The sequence below is a fragment of the Nelumbo lutea genome, chromosome 2 (assembly GCF_056320005.1).
Source record: "Nelumbo lutea isolate HS-2025 chromosome 2, American lotus-T2T, whole genome shotgun sequence".
NCBI classification, from domain to species: Eukaryota; Viridiplantae; Streptophyta; class Magnoliopsida; order Proteales; family Nelumbonaceae; genus Nelumbo; species Nelumbo lutea.
This window is the reverse complement of record NC_142685.1, coordinates 17218791-17240722: the sequence shown is the minus strand read 5'-3', so window position 1 is coordinate 17240722 and position 21932 is coordinate 17218791. Positions and strand designations below refer to the sequence as shown.

Sequence of the window (21932 nt, the reverse complement as noted above, 5' to 3'; positions counted from 1 at the left end):
ATATTTTCTTAGGTAAAGTAAAACCCAAAATAAGTGCTTATTTTTTAAGCCCAAATTTCTAGTTTTTTAAGTGCTTGTATAATAAGTACTTATTCAATTTTTTTCTTCCAAAATTATCCCTAGTTGAATTTTAAAATACCACTTATAAAATTATCCCTAGTTGAATTTTATAAAAAATACTTTTATGAAAGCATTTTTAGAAAAGTACTTTTGTGAAAGTATTTTTACAAAAGTGTTTTTATGAAAATGCTTTTATAAAAATGATTTTGTAAAAATACTTTTACGAAAGTGTTTTTGTAAAAATGCTTTCATAAGTACTTTTATAAAGGTGCTTTTTATAAAAATGCTTTCAAATGATATATTTTAAAATTTTGAAAAAAAAATGAATGGAAAAATAGTCACAAATGCTTATTGAAGTGCTTATTAAAAAAAAAAGACTACCAAACACCCAATATAAAATAAGTGCTTATTTTAAAAAATAAATATTTAAAAAATTTGGAAGCCAAATAAAAATAATTACTTATTTTTAAACACTTATTTTCCACTTAATCACTCCCAAACATGACCTTAATTAGGATACAAATCCTCATATTATTGTTATTCCTAATAATATGATCTATGCATGCATTCATAACATCCCAAAATCTAATAACATGACACTGGATATTTTTTTCAGATGGTCCGGACTCTGGAAGGTCATAGCGATGAACGGTCTAGAAAAGTCAATACAGTGATAAAGAGACCCACAGAAAGAAAACCTAATACCTGAAGAATTGTTAGTTCATCGGTGATATATTTGCTCACACAGTCACACGCGTCCAACTAAGGAAGCTGTCTAAAAAACTAAGGTCTTGGAGAGTAAGAAACAAAAGCCTACGAGGGTAAACCGCGAAAATCGTCCAAAATGGAGAAGGCGAGGGAGTACTTGGGGTTAATGACGAAGGAGTCGGAGACCGCATCGCGACTAGCCGTTCGTCCTCATCACTCAGCCGGAGACGGTCCCTACGAAAACTTCATCCTCAGGGGCATCCGCGTCGATCGGGTCGAACCTGGCTTCGTCTCTTGCACTTTCAAGGTCCCTCCTCGCTTAACTGTAAGAACGCCAAATCTCTCAGCTTCTCAACAAACACCTACAATATCTAAACTTCTTTTTCCAGCCTTTCTCCCTTGTTGGTATACAGTCGACCTTTTGTTCGGAATTCTTGATCAGAATTTTTAGGTTTCTAGTTCCAGACTGATCATATCTTAAACTTTGTCTAGTGTTCAGTATTCATCTGTGTATCCAAGATCTGATCCGACACTTGAATTAGTGTTTCTCTTCTCGAACATGGAAACGAGGAAATAACTAAAGTCCGTTGGCAGAATCTGGTTTATTTAGGTCTCAATCCAAGGCCAATTTCAATATTCCTTTGGACTTTGGAATTCTATTCATGACTGCACGCAGAAAATGTTCAGGAAAGAAGGACCACTGAGATAAACAATCTGAAGGATGTGACCTCGTATCCCAAGTCCATGAAAAGAAAGAGAAGACAATCCATGCCTAATTGACCAATTCTATCCCTTTTACTAAAATTTGCACGAAGTAACTAGATCACGTAATTCACTAACGTACCTACTTCACTGGGAACTATGTCCTGTTTGTTCAAAAAATTCACCAGAAGCAGTTCAACTTTGCAATGCATTTGACTATTGAATCCTTCCACAGGATGCAAGTGGAAACTTGTCCGCAGGTGCCATTGCGAGCTTGGTTGATGATGTCGGAGAAGCTTCTGTCTATGATGATCTCCCATTAAAAGTCTCTGTGGACATGTCAATTTCAATCCTATCAACTGCCAAGGCCAATGTAAGGCTGTCTGCTCTACGTTGAAATTGAAATTCTCTTTTATCAGTTGACATTAATTATATACAGTTATTCCCATGGATACATGATCTGCTGTATCTATTACCGGAGTGCTTATTTTGGATTTATAATGCTTACAAATTCATTAATCAACCAAGATTGGATCATGAATTATCTATGTTTTTCATCAACTTTATAATGCTTCCCTCTATAACATTATTTATTCTAATGTTATATCGTCAGCAGTAATATATAATAAAGTTTCTATTAATCCTCATCTGTTATTGGTTCATGGGGAGCACTGTAATAAAACTGCATTTGATAGCATAAGATAGTATCTATACTCTGCTTGTTTTGGAAAAGTATAATATAGAACCAATGCAAAAAGTGTGCTGAGGAACCTATGTTTCTGGTTTATGAATTTACAGGATGAATTGGAAATTACCTCCAGAGCTTTAGGGCAAAAGGGAGGCTATTCTGGAACAGTTATTTTATTTAAAAACAAAGTGACTGGGGAACTTATTGCAGAAGGTCGCCATTCATTGTATGGTAAAATTCCCAGCAAAATCTGATGCTGCTACCTGATGAATGAGTATCAAAACCTGTGATAGAAATGTATTCCTCATGGCATGCATTTTGTACATTGGATAAAGTTTGTTGCTACTGGACACTAATTGGACGATGCATCATTAAGCATCAAATGTTACTATGAATGACAGTTGATGTAAAGCACACATTTTTCTTCTCAATGTGCTTTGTTTGTTTCACCTGAACATTAGAAAGTGATTCTTCTTTAATATTCTTTTGAAGTTTTTGACTTTCTATCATTCAAACTTCAAATCTTACAAGGCAAAGAGGAATAAGAGGATAAGTGGAAAAAAAAAATAATAATAAGGCGCTAAGCCGTTGTTTTAACCATAGATAAGGAGGGGATTGCATACTTGCAGCCTTTAACTTGACTGAAGAAATGGGGGATAAAACGTTGATGCAACTCTTCTTTCTCCTCCTTACCTTTAATTCTTCCTCCACAAACCCTCAAGGCCTTCATAATTCTCTCAACTGTAATCCTTTATATCTAGTCACTTTGTTGCCTAATTGGCCACGGAGGTGCCAAATGCTCTGTAGCCTAGGGAACACCTTAACGCCTTATGGACAATCTCATGGCATCACTTACGCAACGCCTTAACAACCATATGGGGACTTATCTCATAGAAACCCCATGTGGCATTCCTCCTGATGTAACACCAATAACGATGTTCACCTTTTATTATGTCAAAAGTTTTAGCATCAAAATGCTCCAAAAGGATGGCAGCCCTTGTATACTTCCACATTATCTTCCCTTAAGATTTTTCGGAGAAGCATATTATGTTTGAAGAAATCCACGATATTGGGAGGTGTTACCATTTACCAAAGATCTGAAAATGAACCTTTGATGCAAGAATATGAGATGAAGTTACCCAAAGGCATTCTAGACTTTCTAGTGATTATTAGAGATTCTTCCTCACCAATTCAAGGACCTGATGTGAAAGACTTTCTGCAAATTTTCCTAACAGAGGTTCAAATGTCGAACTGGAAGTTTCCACCCTAGTGTCTACACATGAATTCCTCTTGGCAGATTGCATCAAATCAGCAAGAGCATTAACTTTCTCTTTTATTGATGGTAGGAGACCCACTGCTTGATCATATAAGTAAGCCCTACAGCCAAATGATGCATCTTCTCTAGAGACAAAGATCCCCAACTCATGAAATAACTGAAGTGCAGAGTCTGCTGCAGCATCTAACCTAAGTAATGCTTCCTTGCACTCGGTGATTTTTTCCTGTATCTCACTTCTTTCTATGATACCTCCCTCCTTTTGTTTTCCTTTTATACCTTCCATGTTCGAAAGGTTATCTGATGTAAGGCCATTAGTTATTTCACTTTGCTGGGAAGTGTCGTTGGTGCTCACCAAGCTTCCTGTCGAGTCCTTTGCATCCTGCGATAGATATTTAAAGTAAGCACATGTTAGCACATTGGTTATGCATATAAGATGGTTAAATAAAAGTACCCAATTGCAAATATGCCTTTCATCAACTGCTTTACAAAACCCATAATCAAGTAAAGAAAGTAAAAAAAAAAAAAAAAGATCCATTAATAGTTGGATTAAGTCCATAATCAATGACCAAAATGTTTCAAATATGACCTTTGAATTCGCTTTGCCCTCTAGCTTGAAATCCTTTGTTGATTATCAACTTATTTCCTTTAAAAAAATGCCCGGAGGCGTGTTTTAGACTTTTTAAGTCTCGGAGACAAGATGCACCACCAACTTATTTAGTTGGAAGGAATATCAAGTTACATGCATCACATGACTGATGTTCTGCTAACACCCAACTTGGTGGACCATGATGGATGGCTCCATCTGTGTTATGGTTTAGGGATGTATGTACTCCCTGAATTGCAAGTAGGTGCATCAAAAAGTTCTTGCAGCCTGTAAGATGATCAAAATGCATAACAAAGTGTCTCGGGTAACTTCTCCTAACTGATGGTTTTCTTTCATTAAGCTAAAGCAGTACAGACACACAGTAAGATAGTTCAGTGTCTACACCTAAACCATCTTTGATAATGAGTGAACAACAAAGTTCTTATCTTGTAATTTTTTAATGAACAATGTGTACATAAAACATCATATAGTTCATATGCTTATGCAACTATATACATGTATCAGGAGAGAAGAACAAATCCTAATTGGGGAGGAAAATTATCTAAACAATGACATAGGGCACTACCATGGAATTTAAGCTCCCTAGGGGTCATCACTTGTCGCACCGGCAGCATGGAAGGTCTTTCAGAGCAATACAATCATAGACCTCCTTTTGTAAGATCTACTGCTAACAATCTATAGTAATACAGTAATAATACTTACCAAGGAGAGAGAGAGAGAGAGAGAGAGAGAGAGAGAGAGACCATAGGTTCAGAAATACATTGTCTAATGCCTGGGGTCTAGATTTTATTTATCAATTAAATTACCTAACCATAGCCACGATTATCAATTTGACCAATCAAACAATCCCAAAGGAACTAATTGACGCCAACACCAAAGAAGTGTAGAACCACAAAATTTCTTTCAGTACCTAGTGTAAAACGAACCAGATAACTGGCATGTAATATTATGCTAACACCTCATATTTCTCCTTTATGAAAGGATTTTTGGCACTGTAAATCCCAAACCACATAGTGGGGAAATCTGTAAATTTTAACAGGAACGGCCCTGTGTAGTGGTACACACAGTTCCTATTTATTTTCTGTTAACAGATCATTAGATCCTTCATAATTACAGTATACAAAGCTATTTTGCCCGGTTATGGCAAGGGCACGGCTGGATAAAGCATTAAATACAAAATTTATACTAAATGCTGAGGTGCCCGACAACCCTTGTACGGGTATCCAGGTATGGTTGATACAAAGTATAAAGTTTGATGATTCCAAATCCACTTGATTCAAATTAAAAATCTTTGAACAATGCTAACATGCCTGAACCGTATAACACAAGGTCTGGGTTTGCATTCTGAGTCCTAAATATATAGGGTCAAGATTGCGCTTACATGTTATGAGACAATTAATGCCCAAACAGATAATGTAAATGCATATATAACATGCATACATATATGTATTAGAACATGACAAAGATAGCCCCAACATTTTATATATGCTTCCCATGGTTAGCTGTAATAACTTCTTATAAGATGTCTAAAAATGTTGATATAATAAGATATTTTGAGAAAAGAGAACAACAATATTAGCAGGTTTGTTGTTAAATTAGTTATTGGGTCAGACCTGATAAGCCCAATTTTCTCAAAGCATCAGTTCTACATCCCCATAGTCTTGACAGGAAAGGGCCTGTATGTTTTCTTATCAGCTCAGACACAGATCCAACCCATTAACAGGCCTAATAATAGTCAGGTATAGCACTAAAACATGAGTAGGGAAAAATAGCCGTGGTAACAAGGGAGATTAGACTAAAACATGGGGATGTAATGGATTACTAACCTTCACTGCTATCGATAAATTGCAAAAATGCTGTCTGAAGAGAGAGAGAGAGAGAGAGAGAGAGAGAGGGAGAGAGACTAAACCATGAGGATACAATGGGTTACTAACCTTCACTGCTGTTGATAAATTGCAATAGTGCTGGCTGTAGAGGTCATCTTGACACATGCCATTTTCCTCTTTTTCTGCCTTGCTCATAGATGTCTGAAACATGCTTTCTCCGGCACATGATTTAAGCTGTACTTCACTAGGAGCTAGTTCAGAATATGTTTTTGCATTGAGTCTGCATTGGTCTTCATTCTTGCACTCAGTGTCAACAGAACTTGATGCCTGTACACTTGAAGTGTGACCACGGCCATCACTCACAACCTGGTTACCAGAACAGTAAGGCTCCACGGAGAGGTGGTTCATTATAGTTGGATCACCTGATGTGGCCCCCATGCTGTCAATGTTGGGTAGTCCCTCCATAGCAGAGTCACGTGCTGCATTAGAACAGGCAGTTGTTCTTCATCATCAACAGCCACCATAGTAAATGTATTACAATCAGACCACAAAAGTTTCATGTTAATCAGTTAGCAAAAGATACAGGCATGGAAGAAAACGCATCCTAACATCTGAAGAGGTGCATCATACGTGGGACCTACAGAACAAACAATTCATAGTTGAAGATGTTACTAACCAGATCCTCTAGTGGTGAATAGCTGACTTCTCTTAGAGCTTACCATGATCCACCAAAAGCATAGTGTTTTATCATTATGGTTTTGTTTTTAAATCTTCTCTTCATAGCTATTGAATTAAAACAAAAGATCATAACCATATTCTTGCAAATAGGATTGGAGATGTACTCTTTTCACATGGGTTATTTGGTAATTACACCATCTTACATGGTATCAAGGTTCGTAGTATCGACACGATACGCCCAATATGGGGTGTATCGCATCGTATCTTTTTTTTGGAAAAGGTAAGGTATCGCATCGTATCTTTGGGCCCCGATACACCTGTGTTTTTACAAAATCCTTTTTATATTAAATTTTATACACACACACACACTTAAAACTAAAAGTTGAAAAAGAAAAAACTAAATAAAAGGTGTATCAGTTAAAGTACCGATACACAGGTGTATTGATACTTTGAACCATGCTTGGTATATGAATGCAATGGTGAGAATGCATCTCTATTCTACTTGGAGAGTAGGATTAGCATCCCCCCTAACTCTTACATGTCCTACATACTAAACTTTTCATTTATCTTTTTAGCCCATATGTTAGGTACCATTGCTTGGTAAATTTTGGGCTGGCAAGTGCGAGAACAGAGAGCATAGATTCATCTCTGAGAGCAGCTACTTAATGCGAAAGATCCTGTAGGTTAGGTTCATATCCAGTCCACCTCTCCATAAATGTCTATGGAAAAGTATATACTATTAACATTACTTACCTGCAAAACTAAAATATCGTTTTTGCTATTAAAGATTAATTAACATTTTATATGAAAAATGGCATTCATTTTGTAAATTATCTATTTGCTAATGTCAAATAAGCTTGAAGATAAAAAGGAAATGTTACTTAAAAGTGTCCTCAGGAATCTGTGCAGTGTCTGACACGCATTGTCCATTTAGGAGAGTTCATGCAACACTGACCGGAACCAGAATTGGTTAATGGCCCTTTTCTACTCATATGATGACGCAAGTTTACATAGGTGTTTTAGACGAATGAAAAGGTGCACATGTACTGCTATCACATATAGTGCATAGGTACATAGAAATTTATGTTTCTACTGAAAAAAATGTTTCAGCATCTAGTTATAGTCTTACAGATGCATATTATTATTTTCAAGTTAACTACTGTAATACCCCTGTCTAAGCGTTTCTATGGAAGCAAGCCACTGACTGTGCCTCGGATATTTGCACAGAACAAATCCAGGAGGGCTAGTGTAAGGTGACAACATCCCTGGCTGCCTGGATCACAAAAATGTAAGCTCAAATTTTGGAAGAGATCTCCTTTTGCTGGACAAATGTAGTGGTTTCCATGGTGCATAAGTTTTCAGCATCCTCAATCCTACCGTGAATATGCTTCATGCGATTAATGTGCTAGCCCATCTAATGGGCTTGCCCATGTTGACATGTAGGATCTTGTCTGACAACCCTAAATACATCATTCCTAAGTTGCATATGGCAAGTTAGCAACATGCCATTGCCAATATACCGAAATCATTTATGCAGTATAAAGAAACTAAATGGATTGTTTTTGTAGTAATAGAAAAACTAAATGGGTGAAATGACTAAGGAGGAAGCTTTAAGCTTACACAATATTTGACTGGAGATAGGCATTATCACTTCCTTGAAATCTCTTTCTTCTGGAGATTCAAGCATATCAAGACAGACAGTATGAATGGTGAGCCAGCGATTGTCCAAGTGTCTGAAGCATATGCAAGATACAGGTTATAGTCTTAGAACAACTTCCATTAACTAGATAGCTTCACCATGTAAAGTTGTTAATAGTCATAGTGTCACACCTTGGAATTTCTTGAGGCACTGAAGAACTTGAACTAGCTTCTATACCAAATGAATCCTTGGGCGTGAGATCACTGCCTCCCAAATCATTTTTACATGGTGTGTGAACCTTAGGACACATCGGAGTAGATGTGCCACCATTACCAGCTACTGAGGATGAGATTGATTCTGGTTCTGCTTTCTGATAGTAATGACAGGGCATCCAAAGAGTTGGTACATAATTAGATTATATATGATGAAGATCTTTAGTCTTCTGATGTATGTTGTGTAATAAAGATCTTAGATATTTCAACAATCCTAAGAAATTTTAGACAACTTCAAGGAAGTGAGATACTCCTCTTTGCAACAAAGGAATTTGTATATTTCCTTGGGTCAAAATCAAGGACATAAATTGGCAATATCATGGAGATTATGAAGAACAATATGTTATTTTAGGAATAATTTTACCATTTCCCTATACCTGGTAATGGTGCATTTTGGCTTGTGCCCACTTTGGAAGTCTTGAAATGCTGAATTTAAATGGTGAAATTTCCAAGCCCCCTTCTTGGACCATTCTTTGATCATCTTGGCTGGAATCCAGCATGGAGATTTCTTTAGAATTGATATTGCATGGATGAAGAACCTCTTCATGTGATACACATTCAACTGAAGGTAACATTTGAACCATGTCTATAGAAGAACCAGAATGTTCCTTCATTCTTTGAAGCATTCTTGATGACAAAGGAGCAGGTAGTTTCCAAATGAAAATGCAGCCATCACCACCTACCTGGAATAAAGGATCACCTCAATGCATAATAACATAACCAACTTTAAGAACACATCGAAGCATGTAGGATGCAACTCAGGCCAGGTTGGGTTGGGAATTTGTTAAATTTTCAATGGACCCAAACCCTAACCTGAGCCCAATGTAGCTGAAATTCTTCAAGTCAAGCAACATACTTGCAGCCCTAGAAGCATGTAATACAAGATAGTATGGCAAGTCTATTTATACCTAAGAAACATATTATATTAATAGACTTGTCATACTACCTTGTGTATTAATTCTTCAAGTCAGGCAACCTTCTTTTTCTTTTGCCTATTTATCTGCAATTCAGCACCCACCATATAACATATCCTTAGTAATATAGAATTAATTGTACAATTCATGTAGGCATACTGCTGTTGCAGTTCACAGTAGGTTCAATTTTTCCTTCTTTTTTTTTTTTTGATGAATCACTGTAAATTTTATTAAATAGAAACAGAAATGGTACAAACACCCTAAGAGGAGGCACGAGGTGTTACCTCCCCTCGATGATGGATCAATCCCAACTCTTTTTTCCAGATTACAGTTACAAAAGTAGCCCAAAACAAAGAATCCCTTGAAGCCCTTCGTTTAGCTAGAGAATCTGTCATAGTATTGGCTGATCTGCTAACCCACTGAAAATTTATCAACATGGTTCTTGTGAGCCATTTGACTTTTTTGATGATGTCCCTACCAAACAACAGTATCCGGGTCCGACAACCATCCCACTATCACCTTAGAGACTCCCTCAACTATCAAATTAGTCACTCCAAGTCGGTTGGCAATCTGTAGTCCTTGTACCGCAGCTAGTAGTTCAGCCCTTGTTGAATCTCCAATGCCCACTGGTCCTGAGAATAAGGAGAGAATGTTACTATCCTTATTCCTCAAGATCCCTCCTATACCTGAAGGTCCTGGGTTGCCTTGACTGCTCCCATCAAAATTCAACTTTACAACCCCTTCCAAAGGTGGAATCCACCTTACTTGAGGTTTATTCTCCTTGGATGAAGTGGAGGCCACTGCTGCCCAACTCCTTCGAAGATCATCACTAGAGTAATCCACAAAGAGATCAGTAGTTTTTAACCAAAGGATTACCCTTGTCAGTATACACTCCTTTATTTCAACAATGCTTCTCTCCTCCTAGAAAATTATAGCATTTCTTTCCTCCCAAATGGTCCATAAGAGAGTTACCCTAATACATTTCCACATTAACTTCCCTCTCTTGGTTGGCCATCCAAAAGTAGATGGATCAAAGAGCAGATTTAATTCAGATTGCAAGTTCCACCTGCACCCAAATAGCATAAAAACCCAATTCCACATCTCTTCAGTAAAGGAGCAAGAGATCAATAGGTGAAAACAGTCCTCATTCTGATAAGATGCACCAGTTGGGGGACAAGCAAAAATAAGGTCTCTTCTTTTGCAGGTTATCCACAGTATTAATTTTACCATAATAAACTTCCCAACAAAACCCAACAATTTTAGGTGGAATAAACCTTGACCAAACTTCTTTAACTGGGAACACCAAAGGGGAAGGAGTAGAACAAAGGGACTTAAAGAAGAAAGAACAAGAGAATGAGCTACTTGAAGACAAAGACCAAATTCTTCTATCTGGTTTAAGAGGGTCCAGACAAACAAAATCTAGTAGTAAGAAACTAGAGACAGGCAAATTCCTCATCCCTCAAACCTTTGCAAAACCCAAAATCCCAATTAAGAGACAACGGGAGAATGGGGAAGTAGAAAAGGGGGAGGGGTAGAGATCTTTTAGGGGTTGGTTACCCACCCAGACATCTTCCTAAAAAAAGCACGGAATTACCATTGCAAACATCACACCTTACAAGCTTGAGGAATTTTGGGAGGATGCCTAAAATTGCCTTCCAAGGTGTTGTGGGTGAGGCCCGTCAAGATATCCCAACATCCCAACTAGATTCAAAACAGCCATTGGATACTAGCCACCACCTCATGCCACAATCTCTCTCTTTCCAAAGCCCACCTCCATAGCCACATGCCCAAAAGAGCTTCATTCCTATTAACTAGGTTCCCTAACCCTAAGCCCCCATGTTCCTTACTTCGACTCACCACCTCCAAACTAATCAAATAAGTAGATGGGTAGGTTGGCAAGTGTGACCCTAATCAAAGTTATTCTACCCCCTAAAGAGATATAGTTCTTTTTCCATGCCGCCAACCTTTTTTCAATGTCCAAGTTAAAAAGAACATTTAACTTATCCATGCATCTGCAATGTGCTTTTGGTCTTGAGGATTTTCAAGGATATTTTATAAATTATAAGTTCCAAAATAATATAATTTATAAATACAATAAGTGAATCATTTACTCCTAAAGGCTCCATCCGTTTGCAGTACAAATGAAATTACATTGATATAAATACATGGGAATACAAATGGGTTCAGTGTTCAATGTAAATTTTGGTTTACTATCACTCCAGGTTTGATTTTATTTTGTTTTTTTTATGAGTAAAAGAAAAAATTATATTAAAGGGAAAACAAAAAAGGAATAGAACCGAATCAGGTGTTAAGATAACCCCCCACAACCCCCCCCCCGAAGACCTCCAACCATTCTAAAACAAACAAACATACAAAAGACAAGCTCAATAGATAACACTTATACTTCATTCGCACGATATGGCAGTGGAGCACAAATACTCTTCAATCTCCCCCAACTCTTCACGGCTTCCTTCCTCATCCCAATTTTCTCCCTCAAGAGCTTCTGCCACTCTCCTTGCATTTTCTTCTCTCCTATTCCTTTCGAAGGCTTCCAAAGCCTTTATTTTGTTTGTGGACGTTTGACTGTATTTTGTTTGTTCTGAGTAGGATGTAAATAAAATGATGTGGTCCCTACTTTATATGAGAGGAAATTGAGGTACTAAAAAGGTGGTGCAAATTTTGCATCAGTTTTTGGGATGCAAAATTTGCTCTGCCAATGAGTGCAAATAAGAAAAAATTACAGATTTTACATCAGGTAAGTGTGTGAATAATAATCACAAACAAGCATATATACAAATCTGAACCAAGTGCAAATTTTGTATCAAGTTCATATTTACACTGTAAACAAAGACATGGTCTAGATCGTGGACATTCTAGTAGGGCTAAGAGATATTTGCTCCTAAGGCACTCAATTTCTGGACATTTGGACCTTTGAAAGTCCAGACCTTGGACATTCTGTTGGAGCTGAAAGATAGATCATCTAAATGGAAGAAGTGATCAGTCTGTTTTCTTCATTTTGGAAAATTTAATAGTGCAAAGAGACAACAGCCAATGTCAGCTTTCATTTTCTTTAGAAGAAGAAAGAGAGAAAGAAAAGTAAATAAAGGCCCTTGACATGTATCAACCAATAAAAACACCAATTGGAATTTATCATAATTTTGCAGCATCACCATGATACATGGCATGGCTGTAATTATCCGGGAATCAATAAGTTTTTGGCATGTCAAGTTGTCAACCTCCACAAATCATGGCACAGGGGTACAGAAATAAATAATTTAGAAGCATGGGAAAATAAGAAAATAAAAATGGTAGCTCCCCTCTTGGATGTTCTTTCTTATGATATCTTTTTTATGAGTGTTAAGTCCAACTTTCTTGCTGGGAACATCATCAACATTCTACAATAAGTGCCATGCAAGTGTGAAGTATCAGCACAGTTTCCAAGTGTTGTCAGAACGATACACCCTTTAGCTTTAAGGCATCTTTTAACGCTGTTATGAAGGTTATATTATAACTAGGTCTACTAAACTTTATAAAATCATTTGAACAATGCAAATCTTTTTCTTCAACCAAATGTGTAATATTAGCATATCATAATTGTAATGACTATTATCTTATATTAAAAACTACTACCTTGCTGAATGAATAACTAGTGGGGCCTTCAAACTATTAAAGTTGCACTAAATAGAAGCAAACATCGAATTTTCAAAAATACTATGTAAAAGTTAAGCAAAGTAAAAGGACTCACTGAAATAATATGCTTGAAGTCAGGCAAGAAAATAACACCAGTTATAACTTCACCATGCCCTACTGCTTTTGCTACTAACTCTCCATGTGTAATGTCATAAATGCAAATAGATTTATTTGAGTATGAGCAAACCATGTAGCTGCTGCTTGGATCTATGGTAACCTGTAAAGGGATTTAATTTAGGCATAAGATCATGAATAATGAAGGCGTTGACAAAGTGCCTCAATGACCATTTAAGTATCTAACCTTTATTGGTTCTCCGAAGTTCTCTTCGTGCTTAAACATTTTAATAAGCCTTCCAGCAGCAATATTGAATGTTTTTATCTTCTTGTCCTGCAAATAGAAACTTACCATGAGATCAACTATTAAGCATTATGTTACAGTCCTAAAATGTTGAAGTGCTCAGCTTGACAAGTTCCATCAATCTTTAAGGCTTTTGGCATATTGATCAAGCACACAACATTTGGTATAGAGCCTACCACCACGTCTTCGAATCATGAGAGTGCAACCCAGAGTAGAGTGAAAGCCATCACGAAAAAGGCTACCTAGAGTAGAATGAAAGCCATCACAGAAAGGGCTACCTGGAGAAGAGTGAAAGCAGCCACGGGGAAAGGGCTACCTTCCACCAAAGTGTGATCTGTCGTGAAGAGGGCTACCTACCACTAGAGTGAGAGCTACCAAGACATCAATTGTAGAAGCATGGTGGTATGTTATGGTCCTAAAATGTTAAAGTGCTCAGCTTGGTGTGTTCTATCAGTCTTAAGGCTTTTGGCATATTGGTAAAGCACATAATACATTGCCAAGAAAGGCAATCTTCCAAATGGTTTGGCATTGATGTAGGAATACCCAAAATAGCACTGTTAGAAATACTTGAGAATAAATTCACACTTAAGGACTAGTTGCAACAATAAATAGCTATGAACTATAAGTGGTACTTTATCTTTCCTTAGATATGAAATAATAATTCCAAAAGTAATGTAAAAGCTATGAGCAAGTATTTCAAGGTGCCAAGGTGAGGCTAGGTGACAAGGGGCACCTTGTCAATGGATTTTGAAATAAAAACGGAAAAGTACGGACAGGCCCATTGCAGATTTCTGAATTCCACTACAGACCTACAAAAATTCAAAATGTCAAATACCCCCACTCTACACACCAATGCCCGCCCGTGAATTGGCATCAATTCCGAGCTGGCACCTACCCCAACTGTACTTTGGGCCTAAGAATTCTGACCCTGGGCTGAACCATCATTCTCCCTAAAAACAATGAATCCAAGTATAACTCCCTAGGTTCCATAGTAACCAACTAGTAGTTATCTATAACCTTCATAAAAAGGTAGAAATTTCATATTAAAAAAATAGAAAATCAACATATTCATAAGAAAAAAAAAGAAAAAAAATTCAGTAAATATATGGGTTTAGCCCTTGTTTTTTTCCTAGGAAAAGAAGAAAAGGGTTGTTGTTGTTGTTGATGATGATGATGAATGTGCTGATTGGACAAAATTTTAGGTTCTTCCCTGCTTATCGTTTCAGTTTTGAAATTTTTGAGGGTTCAATACAAGCATATACCAACATGTGTGTTGAGCAAACCCCAACAAATAAGAAAACAATAAAGCAGAACCCACAAAATGAATAATTTAGTTTAATAATGTCTATCTTATTATTATAATCTCAAAAAAGAACAGAAAAATATTTCATAACACCATGTAAAATAGCTAGGCACTTAATCAAGGTGATCCTCCATGGGTGCCTTGTCACCTAGGTGTCACCTTGACAATTATGGTTATAAGATGGCCAAACCTATAGCTGCTACAAATGCAGCATTTAACACAGATCAGATGTCTTGTAGGTCTGGATTTGTTACAAATTTATTTCAATCCACTGCCCCCACATCATTCCATGATATTTCGTGAATGATGCATCTTAACAGCTACGAGTTTGACAAATTCATAGTCTTAGCATTCCTATAATTCACATTATCCAGGAATTGACCTGGCCAACGGTGACAGCAACCTCCACTGCAGGATCTATAGCCATATCATAAACTGTGCCATGAGATGCAATTTGATGATGACAAAGTGAAACCTTACAACCATCATCTGTTATAGCCACATCATGAAATACAAGAGACCTGTTTAAAAGAAGGTCAGTGGCAAAATGTGTTCCAACCCATAGGAAAACTGAAAGAAATTTGGTTACCTAGCTTACCGATCAGCACTACAACTGAGAATCATATGACCATTGCATGCAAGTTTTACAGAAGTCACAGCAGCTGAATGGTCATCGAGACTTGCAATAACTTTAAAACCCCTGAAATAAACAGGAGATCAGATGATGACAACCTAACAAAGGACAACTCAAAAGTAGTAAAGTCAGACCTGTTGACATCGTAGAGGTTTATTACTTGATCTCTTCCTCCTGAAGTAAGTAAGTAGTAGAATTCATGATGTTCTTGTTCAGAATTAACACTATGCCTTCTTGGGAAGCTGAAGTTCAATGAGAGGATCTCTGCACTATGGGCCTCCTGCCAGAGTGTCCACGAAGCATGTTAAATAATGATTGAATAGCATGCTGTCTTCACTAAAACCATTGTTAGTGCATCTAGATTCCATCATTTCTACTAGATGCATCATGTAAAAGTTAGGATCTTTTACCTGAAAGCATGTATAATCAGAAGTATGTAGGTTATAAACATGGAGGTTCCCCAAGAAATCACCAGCAGCCAAATACTTTCCATCTGAACTAACTGCCATCGACCGAATCCCCTGAGTGCCAATACCTGGCTCCATGGCATCCAGTTCAAAAACTGCAGTGCTTGCTGGTGGGGAGGAAGATTATTAACAGACCAAACATAGAAATTCACATAGAAAATATCTGAGAAATAAGTGATGCTAGATGGAAAAGCCTAGAAAAGACAATATCTTAAGAAGTACATAATATGTGCATGGATTGAAGAGCGACCTTGTTTCATGATGCAAACAAGTATCAATACCACAGAACTAGGATTGAAACTTGTCTTGACCCACTAACCATTCGTTTTGCTTGTCAATCAAGCAAGAGAAACAGAAAGTTGTCATAGATCATGAAGTAAATGGAAACCCACCTAGATGTATAGCACTGACTTGCTCAGTTGTTGAAGAACTACTACCAATTTGTTGGTTCATGGCAAGTCTTTCCTTTCCATCATTGTTCACTGAACTGATTTGGAAAGCAAGGTCCCAAAACCTAATAGTACCATCTGTAGAGCACGTTGCAAAAGATACTCCACCAGCACAACTCCTACCAGCATATGCAAGAGTAGAATACATGCTTTCGGAAGAGAGGTTCTTAATATCCCATATGCAGGAACTATGTGATACAACCACGTCACACTTACTAACCTGAAAATTTAACAATTTTTTAAATGGATCAAATTGGAACCCACAAAATTGAATTCCATAACCAACCGCTGGTCATTTTAGAAAATCGGCAGCATGAAATCTACAGATTATGGAGAAGGAAAGAAAAATCAATCTCAAAAAGTAGAAAGAAATGTACACCACACATATTAAGATTACCTTGTTCACATCGTCTATTTCCCATATATAGAGGCTGTGATCTCCATAAACAACAACTGAAAAATGGAAAGATAAAAAATCAGTATGGGATGAAGGAATTAGATTATAATCAAGACATCTCCAACACTTAAATACTCACCAAGCTTTCTGGAAGTTGAGAATTGACAAGCTATTGCATCAGGGAGCCGAGAATCCTTCTCAGAGGACTTTGTACCACAGCCTAATTTTGATGTTTCATGATGTTTTTTGGCTTCAGAATATTGCAGAGTTCCAGCATAGTTGAGAGTACCAACTGTGAACAGTTGCACAATTCCATTGCTGCACGCACAAGCAATAAGCTCACTGGATACAGAGAGTGCAAAACTTTTCTGAACCTGAAAGGTAAGTACTTGAAACAGTGAAAATTATAACATGGAGGGTAGTGCACAGAGAAAATACAGAACAATCTCAAAAAATCCTAATTTGGTGCCAGTTAAACAACTATTAAAACTCGACTAGGGCAAATCAAAACAATTTGTGGCCTTTACCTATGTACATGATATATGTAGAAAAGAAAGTTTATTCTTTTAAATGAATGGGCTTCTTTGAAATAGGGAAAGCTTATACTGGGCTGTTTTGTAACCTTTTCACTACTGTTTTTTCTGTAATTTTCTTTTAAGGAGAGGTTGCACCTCGTGCCTCTCCTTGGGATGCCTGTAAAGCTCTCATTTCTCAATTAATAAAATCATAATTCAATTATCAAAAAAAAAAGTTCATTTTTTTAAATGTTTACAAAATCCCATTTTAAACTTTCTTGTATTGAAAAATAAAATGCCATAATTAACCACATTAAATTGTTTGAACTAGAGAAGTCATAGAGGCAAAACCCCAAATGGAAAAGGTCAATCTAGGTAGTTCAATCACTAAGCCTTAAAAATCGTTCTTTTTTTGTTCTTTTTGAAAAATGGTTCAACATAGCTGAACTATAAGTTGACTGACTGCATATACCATGTATGAATTGTGAGAAGCACCATACCTTTAAATCAATGCACTTCCTTATTGAAAATCCAGAATGTAAAAGACATAAAACACCTAGAGTTAAAGAAGAGAGAGGAATTATACTCAAGAGTCAGGGTTAGGTGTATATGTAAATAGGTTGAGCTAAATTTGAGTGTGAATCTCACCTGCATCTGTCAATGCATAAATATGGCAAAATTTGGCAGAGTGGTCATCTATCAAGCTATTACCAACCCAATGGGTGAATGCAACAGAAATAAATGAATTGCCTTTCTGACAACCAAGATTAGCAGGTTTTCCATCAATTGTTAACAAGCCTTTACCAATATTTGAGCTAGACTTCATAGATGATCTTATTGTCCATAACTTCAAGTGTCTTTTCCCAACTGTTACAAAACAGTTTGCATTTTGAGAGAAGCCAATAGATGCAATGGAGGACAAAGATGAACTTGCTTTAAGCTTTGTTACCAGCCTCCCATTCCGCCAATCCCAAAGGCAAAGGTATCCATCATGAACAGATCCAACAGACACCAGATGCTTTCCTGAGAAAATAAATTTAAACAAAAAATTGAGAATCACTGATTTCCTAAGTTAATGCATTTTAACAAATCGGGGCATAGACAAGTTCTAGCTGACCATATAACTAACCATCATGTGAGAAAGCAATACATGACACCCCATGTTGATGACCCTTCAGTTCAAAAATGAAAGCCCGAGAGGAGTATTCCCACACTACCACCGCTGGTTGATTCCCTGACTGTGACAACACAATTTGGATGTTTGAATACAGAAAAGGTTTAGTTGAAAACCGTTCCCAACTCTATTTCAAATATACTGTTACAGAACTACTCAACCTTCTTTTAACTGACTGAAAATTTTAAGTTCAAAAATCAATAGGACATTATGAGTAAAAGAACTAAAGTATTATGCATGGTATTTACTGTATGTGCAAATATAATGAAGAAATGTGCTTGCATGGCACTAGATACTTCTGTTGGAAAATCTATGGAAAGAAATTGAGCAAGGGACCAAGGATTCCCCACCAATGCCTTGTAACTCCTCCAATAGTCAATGAGTTAGAACTAACAATTAACTCTTCCCCAACTCCATGTATTTTTTTGGGTAAAAGTCTTAAGCCTCCCTTCATGTTTATGCTGAATACTAAGATTTCCCCTGTGGGGTGATTTCATCAGACAAAAACCTCCTCTCCATTAGGAATCCATCAAGATTTGGTCACATGTGACCTCATGTAGTCACATGCAGTTAAATATTTTCAGAAACCCAATATTGCCCCTTACCAGGTGTTTGCCATTTGCCTTCACAAATGATTTGAGCTCGAATCACCAATCAAAAACTTGCCCATTCATTCACAAAGCAATTTACCACTTTCCCATTCCATCGTTTTTTATCAGTCTGCGGCCTATTTTGAATCATTTTGATCACTGTTTGACAAACTCAAGGTATATAATTTCATGTTTGTTTTCAATTATAAACTAGTTTGACATTAGCTCAATTTCTTCGATAAATGTATTATATTTATTGTAACAGATTATTCTCCTTAATTTGGTTGGTCCTCATCAATCTTTTGAGTTCATAGCTCCTAGTGTTATCAAATGCTTTACTTGGTCAGAAGCTCCAATGTTTGAAAGAGGATAGGATGGAAGTTTATAGTTGATTGTCAAGCTTACATTAGCTTCTTTATATCATCTTCCACTCTTCCTTCTTACATTAACCATATCAAATTTCATGGTTGTTGGCACCTTGAACAATACCTTGACATATCTGCTATGCTTTCTTTTCTTGCTTCCTGTTAGCAAGTGATAACATTTGTAGTACTGAAATCTCAGCAGAGAACATATTCTTATCAAAAATTTGAGAAAATGGTTACAACTGAAGAGGAAAGACAGTACTGGAAATTCATCCTAAAATATGATTGGCATCAGCTACCTTGAAAGATGGTAGCAGATGATGTGAAGAGAACCTGCTACATGACCTGGTGGGATATCAGGTTCAAACCTATAAGGATATGTAATAATGGAATACATTAGACTTTAACTCTTTCGTTAGACACAGTGGCTAATGCATCAGAAAGGAGAGGTCTTGGTCTATTTTGAAAAGAGAGGGGAGATCTTAGTATTTAGCATAAACATCAGAGGAGGTTTAAATCTTACCCTATTTTCTTTTCTTATCCAGGCTGTTATATAATGAAATTGTTTCCAGTATTCATCTTGCAAGTTTTGCACTGCATCACTGGTCAAAGAGGTTTTTCTCCCTTTCAAGTGCTCTACATAAGAACAACAGATACTTCAAAATCATCCACATACGCTAGCACAACAACTTTTTTCTGTGTTTGAGTAGGCAAGCAGTCGAGGATGTCTGGTTTGTGCTTCCACATTAGACCACAACATGAAGATGCAATATAAATGTGATTGATTCATTGTGGAACTGTGAAAAATACTAGGATTAGAAAATAAATATTTGGAACTTTGCAAGGTCAGTAATTAGAACACACCTCAACCAAAAACAAAATGCACAGGTAAGTGGTTGGTCTAATGAAATGAGCATGCAAAATGCACTTCATGCATAAGAAAACAACTTAAATCATGAATTAAAAGAAACAGTTGATTAATCTAGATCAATTTATTATCAACTTGATAAATAATAGATGTAGTGACAATCATGAACAAGTTTAACACTTTTTTCACTATCCTGCCAATTTAACAACTTATAAGAGTATTATTCATGCCTCCTTCCAAAGAATTGTAGTATTAGGAGAGTTTAACACATTGTATGTAGTCTGTACAACTGTTTCATACCTATGCCTTGACAAGTGCTTGCAACCCATAATTTGATGGATCTCACCTTGGAGATTTACTAGTTTTGGAAGCCAAACTGACCAGATGATCTTTTTTTTAGTAACAAGTTTTGGTATAGTATTAACCACCCAACATGCAGGTTGCTCTTTTCCTTAGATTCTGGGTTTTTTATTGTCAAGAAAATGAGTACAACGGAATGGATGTAAAAGGTCGTCCTATTAAGGTAATTTTAGCAATGGGAAGCCTCCTAAGGATCCGTGTTCCAGATTCCTGACCGGTGCACGCATATATACCATTGGTAGCAATCACAGCTTCAACTTTTCTCCTGCCCAATTGATGTTTCAGCTAATCTGAACGAGATTAAGCTTCTAATTTCCTTAGTTTTGAATATATGAGAGAGAGAGAGAGAGAGAGAGTATCAGAGTAGTCAAGTTCTACCTCACCGGCTGCAATGAAGCATCCATTCTGTGAGACAGCCACACAGCTCAAAGGTTTAGGCATTCGAGAAGTCACTGTGAGATGCCATTGTGTGCCTGACTCTACATTGTAAACCACAACCATGCATCCTGCCAAGTAAATGCAGTCTCCTCTGTGGATGTTTGAGGCCAGTGCGTTGCAATTCTTCGTTGTCAAGCCGATAATTTGTTCTAAAACCAACTGTGCATTCAACATAGCAAGAGCAAGGGGAGGAGAAAGAAGAAGAAGCTGATGAGTTTTTCCCCTTATTGTTCTTGAAATATGTTAGATGAAACTTATATCCGTAAGAAAATGAAAAATAAGATCATGTCTGATTGAACTTCTGAAAAAATGCAGCTTGAAGTCTTGATCTTAAGAAATAACTATAATGTAGAAGTAAAATTGAAGCGTTCTAGTCCTAATTTCCCGTTACTAAACCAATGTACGAAGACATGATTATTGGTGTACCTTTGTAGTTGAATCTGATCTTTTGCGTTTGCGATTTATCTTCATCTCGAACGGCAAAACCCTAGGCTAGAGAGCCAAGGGAGATTTATTCTGCAATTGAAGGCTAACCAACAGGTTGGAAGATCAAAGAGGCCTGTATAGGCAAGCAGAATATGTTAAGGCGGGAAATATGTTGAAATTTGTAAAATATTTTTATTTTTGGATAAACAATTTGTAAAAGGAATTGCTTGTCGCGACTCGTCACTTGTTTCCGGGTGAGCCGTGAGCAGTTGAAGATTTCACATCGTCTGTTTGGTTCTGTACCCGATCAATAACCATCCATCACATTATTTAAATAATGGGGATTCTAAAATGAAGGGTAATTGTCTACAACTCACATGAGTTTTCGTTAAACTCACCACGGCTTTTTAAAATGTCTAAAACTCACCATTTTATTAACTTTTTATTTTTCATAACTCATCTTCCGTTAGTGCACAGAGTTGTCCATGTTTTTTATGATCAAATTACCCTTGAATGGTGAATTAGAGAAAA

At 36.9% G+C, this 21932-nt stretch overlaps 2 protein-coding genes across 5 annotated transcripts; one reads left to right on the top strand and one right to left on the bottom strand.

The window, feature by feature from the left end:
- The first annotated feature begins 751 nt into the window (after window positions 1-751).
- LOC148868888 (Thioesterase superfamily protein) lies at window positions 752-2589 on the top strand. 2 transcript variants are annotated; one of them, XM_088971016.1, is made up of 3 exons: window positions 752-1093; window positions 1706-1843; window positions 2269-2589. In XM_088971016.1, the coding sequence occupies exons 1-3, from the start codon at window positions 905-907 to the stop codon at window positions 2410-2412; spliced, it is 471 nt and encodes a 156-aa protein (XP_088827142.1). In that variant the 5' UTR covers window positions 752-904; the 3' UTR covers window positions 2413-2589. The 2 variants fall into 2 exon arrangements, with proteins under 2 accessions (XP_088827142.1, XP_088827143.1); XM_088971017.1 differs by having other exon boundaries at window positions 771-1075.
- On the bottom strand, window positions 2430-21677 carry LOC148868887 (Transducin/WD40 repeat-like superfamily protein). 3 transcript variants are annotated; one of them, XM_088971014.1, is made up of 20 exons: window positions 19833-19930; window positions 19609-19677; window positions 18310-18418; window positions 18130-18203; window positions 17829-18047; window positions 17681-17736; window positions 16805-17039; window positions 16666-16721; window positions 16212-16488; window positions 15763-15926; window positions 15487-15632; window positions 15317-15418; window positions 15101-15239; window positions 13359-13445; window positions 13113-13274; window positions 8831-9136; window positions 8373-8551; window positions 8163-8275; window positions 5973-6343; window positions 2430-3813 (listed from the first exon to the last, which is right to left on the bottom strand). In XM_088971014.1, exons 5-20 carry the CDS (start codon window positions 18004-18006, stop codon window positions 3328-3330), a joined length of 3057 nt encoding a protein of 1018 aa, XP_088827140.1. In that variant the 5' UTR covers window positions 18007-18047; window positions 18130-18203; window positions 18310-18418; window positions 19609-19677; window positions 19833-19930; the 3' UTR covers window positions 2430-3327. The 3 variants fall into 3 exon arrangements, with proteins under 3 accessions (XP_088827140.1, XP_088827139.1, XP_088827141.1); XM_088971013.1 differs by lacking the exons at window positions 19609-19677; window positions 19833-19930 and adding exons at window positions 20916-21134; window positions 21402-21677 and having other exon boundaries at window positions 17829-18203; XM_088971015.1 differs by lacking the exon at window positions 19609-19677 and having other exon boundaries at window positions 19833-19947.
- Window positions 21678-21932: the final 255 nt, after the last annotated feature.